This window comes from Aptenodytes forsteri, unplaced genomic scaffold (genome assembly GCF_000699145.1).
Source record: "Aptenodytes forsteri isolate BGI_AS27 unplaced genomic scaffold, ASM69914v1 Scaffold2, whole genome shotgun sequence".
Lineage (NCBI taxonomy): Eukaryota > Metazoa > Chordata > Aves > Sphenisciformes > Spheniscidae > Aptenodytes > Aptenodytes forsteri.
In genome coordinates this window covers 10,651,172-10,656,342 of record NW_008795695.1, presented here as the reverse complement: position 1 = coordinate 10,656,342, position 5,171 = coordinate 10,651,172, and the positions used below count along the sequence as shown (strand labels likewise).

General features: G+C 37.3%; 1 protein-coding gene across 1 annotated transcript in view; it reads left to right on the top strand.

Moving 5' to 3' along the window:
* Nucleotides 1-3,717, top strand: part of PSMG1 (proteasome assembly chaperone 1) — a gene marked incomplete at its 5' end in the record, with an annotated part of 7,921 nt that extends 4,204 nt beyond the window's left edge. The window contains 3 exons of the mRNA XM_009283083.1: nt 944-1,142; nt 2,325-2,461; nt 3,532-3,717. Of these exons, the coding sequence (XP_009281358.1) occupies nt 944-1,142; nt 2,325-2,461; nt 3,532-3,606 (411 nt within the window). The remainder of the gene's footprint in view (nt 1-943; nt 1,143-2,324; nt 2,462-3,531) is intronic.
* Nucleotides 3,718-5,171: the final 1,454 nt, after the last annotated feature.

The following is a 5,171-nucleotide window of genomic DNA, read 5'->3' as shown; positions in this document are numbered from 1 at the left end:
CTGACAAAATGAGAACATACAAACTTAAGTTTCGCAGTAATGCATACCAGCCAGTGTTTCCAACAACGTAAATTGAAAATATGTGTGCTTCTGAAAAGTTATATCAGTTTATATATTACAGTGGTAACACACTGATGTGAGGGAGCGGTCAGCTTTCTTTCTGTGATTGGTACCATATACAGAAACAGGCAAGTTTCTGTAATGTTTACCAAATTCTCTGTTTCCTGATTGATCATAAGTCTGAAGAGGACAGTGTAAAGGGAAGGTGCAGGTTTATCATGCTTCTGCTCATTTTGACATGTTCTTCAAAAACAATGGAACACTGTGCAGCACGTTGGCGTTTTGTGACGGCATGCAATGGATCCAAAAGTATGTTTTATACAATGTTTTTGAAACTCTCTTCTTTGAATTTGAGGAATACTGTGGAAAAATTAAGGTTCTCTTGCTCAATTTAACTTGAGCAATTTATAATTAAATAGAATCTGAGTATTTAAAATGAAGACTCTTTTTAAGTACTGTAGAACATCTGGGGAGCACGATTTCTATTTCAAATGTCTTGCAGCTTAGCAAGCTGCCTTCCTGTCAGAAGCAGCCTGGTTTTATTTTGAGTCCTTTTTCTTTCTACAATCACCATTAGTAAAAATAGTAAGTCTTAATATATTTGCAGGTGAACAGAAAGTGCTGAAAACCTAAAGCCTCTCAAGAGAATCAGTAGATTTGGTAAATATGTTAGCTGTTCTTTTGGTTTTTTTTAATCTCTGTCCCAAGAGCAATGCACGTGAAACTTCTACCTGAAGGTTGTGATTCAAATTTTACTTAGTCCTGCAAACCTGAATTACACTGCTGTTTGCCATCTGCACTGAAATTGAAATGAATCTTTGTGGTTTTACGCTGTTATTGTGAGAAGATAAATTTCCCTTATGTATTAACATTTTTATTTCAGGTTTTTGGCTGTATGCGAAAGGAAGACTTGCAAGTAACCATTCTTTCAACGTGTCCTGTAGCTGATTATAAAACTCAGGAATCCACTTTAACGCTTCCATCTCCATTTCTGAAAGCCTTGAAGACAAAAGAATTCAAAGAGGAGGTCTGCTGCCCACTGCTGGAACAACCTAACATTGTGCGAGATCTTCCTGCTGCTGGTATTTTGCAATTCCAATTATTTACAAGGCTGCTGGTGGCAACACAAAATTCACTTCAAAAAGCATCCCATTGCAATTAGAATTTTTACTTAATTGTGTGAACTGGCTACCAAGTTAGCTTTTTGAAAATTAATTCCTAATGGTTTGACATCTCACGTGTTGCCTTATAGAATCATAGAATCATTGAGGTTGGAAAAGACCTCTAAGATCATCGAGTCCAACCGTCAACCCAACACCACCATGCCCACTAAACCATGTCCCTAAGCGCCTCATCTACACGTCTTTTAAATACCTCCAGGGATGGGCACTCAACCACTTCCCTGGGCAGCCTGTTCCAATGTTTAACCACTCTTTCAGTAAAGAAATTTTTCCTTACATCCAATCTAAACCTCCCCTGGTGCAACTTGAGGCCATTTCCTCTTGTCCTAAAGGACAAGAAATGCCTTGTAAAATAGGGACAAATTTCAAAACCACCCACAAATCTTTTACCCCTTATGTGCGGAACATAAGTACTAGCAAATTCTTCAGTAGAGCCTCACAAAGTGTATTGTATATTGGGGTTTTGGGGCATTTTGCTTATGAAGTAAATATGTTTTATTAAAAGTTATTTTCATCTAAGCATCTAAACTGAGGCTTATAAAGTCCTTTCTGCGTATCACAGTAGTAGGTTTCATAGTGCTACTGATTGACCTCATGTAAAAGTTAGGTTCAGTTTTATTATGTAATGTAATAAAAACCCGAGGCTTTTCATTATAGAGTGCCAAATTAGTGGTAGCATCATGAGGAAAAACTTGTCTGGCAGGAGCTAAAAGTGGATGATTTTTCTAGAAAAAGTTTATCTTGTTTGCACTTTGAGTTTTTATGTTTGGTTGGTTTGGGGGGGTTTGTTTTGTTTTTTTAACAGAAGCTCATATTATTTTTGTTTACCAGTAGTATACAGTTTCCAGTTAAGGTATGTGGCAGGACGAAATACCAACTGCATTTTACTAATTTTTGGTGGTTTGTTTTCTTGTGTACCTGAGGAACGAGGGATGGCTGGTCTAGCAGTCAGGAGCCTGAGTAGTTAATTTATAAACTTTCATGCTTTTGAAGTTCTGGCCAGAACAAATGTGATTTTACACACAGAACTGAGATTCCTTCTCTGCTGAACATAACACACGTTTTCTTTTGACTTGTATTTAGTTTTGAGTTATTGTCAAGTATGGCAGATTCCTGCAGTGTTGTATCAGTGCTACACTGATGTCATCAAACTGGACACGGTTACAATTGAAGCGTTCAAGCCTCTGCTTTCTTCTAAAATCCTAAAGAGTTTAGTCAAGGTAAAATTTCATATTTAAAAATTAATGGGAGGTTTGGTCTATTGTGGTCTGCCTTTCATCTCTTGCATTCTGCTGTTGATGTGCCCCTATGAGGATTCCACCTGAAAAGGCTGATGTATGTAATGTACAGAGTTTATTGGCAGAGGACAATGATTTCTGGGATAGTACCTGCTGTAACTATTTACATCTGTTTATAAGTTGCTTAGAAATAATGCATCTACAGCTTCCCTCAAAACTTAGTTTTGACTTTTCAGGCTCTTGTAGTGGTATTAGTATATCGGGGAGTAATTTCTTGTGATTGTTTAAGTTGCAGTTTTCTTGGAGGTGTCTCGTGTTAAAACCTTTATTTATTTTTTTTAACATTCTACATTCATATGCAAGATGGCTCTGTTCTAGCTCTGTATCTACCTGTCTTGTGCAATACATGAAAGCTTCTTAAGAAATTTATTTTGACCTGTAGCTTCTTTCTGGAATTAAAAGACTGAAATTCTAAAGATGATTCTTAGCAGTTTTGCACTAATCAAGCAGCTCTGAAATCATGGCATTGTAGCTACTAAAGTGAATGTTTTGCTTCTTTCTGAAACATTTCTAATTGAAGTATAGTTGGTTCAAAACACTCTCCTCAGTTTTGCCTATTGAACTTACATTGAAATGACGGAAGAGGTTTGTGTGTACTGAAGTATTTATTTCAGCTTTAAATGTGGGAATTGCGAGTTAGTTTTCATTACAGCTTATACTGGTCTGCTAAACAAGTCTAACAGACTAGTACGTAAATGTTTAAACTCTGAAGGAAAACAACAGTAAATATGCAGGCTCTTCCTCTCATATACAAGCGAGGAGGAACGCAAATTAACAAATCCCATTCTGTGGTTGAACTGCAAGTTCGTTTGGAGCCTTTAGCAGGTCTCTGGATACCTGCCTTCGGAAGACCTGAGTTTTGCTCACAGTTAACATTTTAATCAAACTGATATTCAGAGTAGTAAGAATCGGAATAGAGGACAGTGAGGCTTTTTTGTTTTGTTTTGTTACCAGCAAGGTAGCTAATGCTGATCATCTCTTCCTTTCCCTAGGATGTATCTGAAAGCACAAAGATTTTGAAGAAGTTACTGACAACCAATGAAACTCACAATAATATCTATATCTAACGAGGACATTTATGACGCAGACTGCACTTTCGTAAACTCCAGTTTCTTCTGTAGAGAACATTTTGGAATTGTAGTTGTCTCCTTAAAAGAGGAATAAATTCCAGTGGATTTTTACTTCTGCACTCATTTTTGTTACTTTCAAATTCATCACTACAAACACACATATTTTCTTCTGCATGGCTTGAGAGACTTTCTTCTGGAGCAAGTTTAGGAAAGATATCTTGAGTATGAAAAGCAACTTCTTTTTCTCCTCCTGAAGGGATTGTCTTATCTAAATGTATACCTTTTATATGTAAAAGAGGAAATGCAGTTAAGGTATTCTATCTATATCTAATGAGAACACCTTTTTTTTTTACTTTATTTTGAGATACAAAAGTTTTCCTAATATTCGATTCTCTTTAAAGATTTGTCTGTGATGGAGAAGATATGCTCTGCATCTTTTTACATACATAAATATGTATAATTTTGTGTGTATGTATGAATGATACATATATATGTATGTGTGCACATCCATTTTTTTTGTATATGTGTTGATACAAAATATAGTAAGTAAAGTACGGTAAATACCTTTAAAAGACTTACTGGTGGAAAATAATCTTAAGTTTGCTTTACAAATTAGTAGGAGGCAGGAATGTGGAGCTGTTTTGAACTGCATGGAAGGGCTGTGACTTGGATTCACTGAGTAGATAGTCACAGGTGTTTAAGGTGCTGCTGCCTGCAGATCTGGCAGGAAGAGAGATGTGCCCACACTCAGACGCTGCAGCTCCCATTTGCAGTGCCTTGCTGAGAGCTCACCTTTGTTGGCAGTTTCAGCTTCGGACCTTGAGCAGGAGCCGTAGAGGCACGGGAGCATTCCCTGCTGTCAGATCTCACAGTGGTGGGAACCTCTCCCAGTGAAACAGGGTGGTAGGCTCGCAAGCTGCTTCAGCTGGGTTTGCCAGGGCAAACTGATTTAATCTATCCACTTTAAAACTCCAAACTGCTGGCAACAGTAGGAATAGTACGAGATCTCTTATGCAGAGTATGTGATTTTTAGAGGAAAGTAAAAGTTCAAGTTTTAAAGCGTCTCAAAAAATTCTCTGAAAGTTGGTAACAATTTCAGCAGTGTATTTAAAATATTTATTAGGATTGGCATGCAGTTCTGATTTGTATATATCCTCTGTCTAATTTAACATTTTGTTTAAGGAAATGGTGTTAAAGATAGTATTTCTGTTGCTACCAGGTAATTCGCTGGTGTTGTCACTGCACAGAGGTCTTTAAATTGCACGTAGCTTATCCTTTTGGAGCAAAAGGATAACGGCTTCAAAGTTCTCTATTAAGTTTAACTTTGACTTACACTGGATGCCCAGTGGATGTTTTTGAACAGTGTATTCCTTTAGCGGAACTATCATCCCTTCAGGTTTGAAAGTGGTTGGCTTAGTCAACATCCACTGAAGCAAGTAACCCCTGGCTTCAGCAGGCCCACTACAACTTCTGCTTTGGGAAATTCTTAACTGCATGCTGTATCACAGTTTCAACGGTAGTAGAATATTCTTGATGTGGATATCAAGTTGCGGATCAGTTAA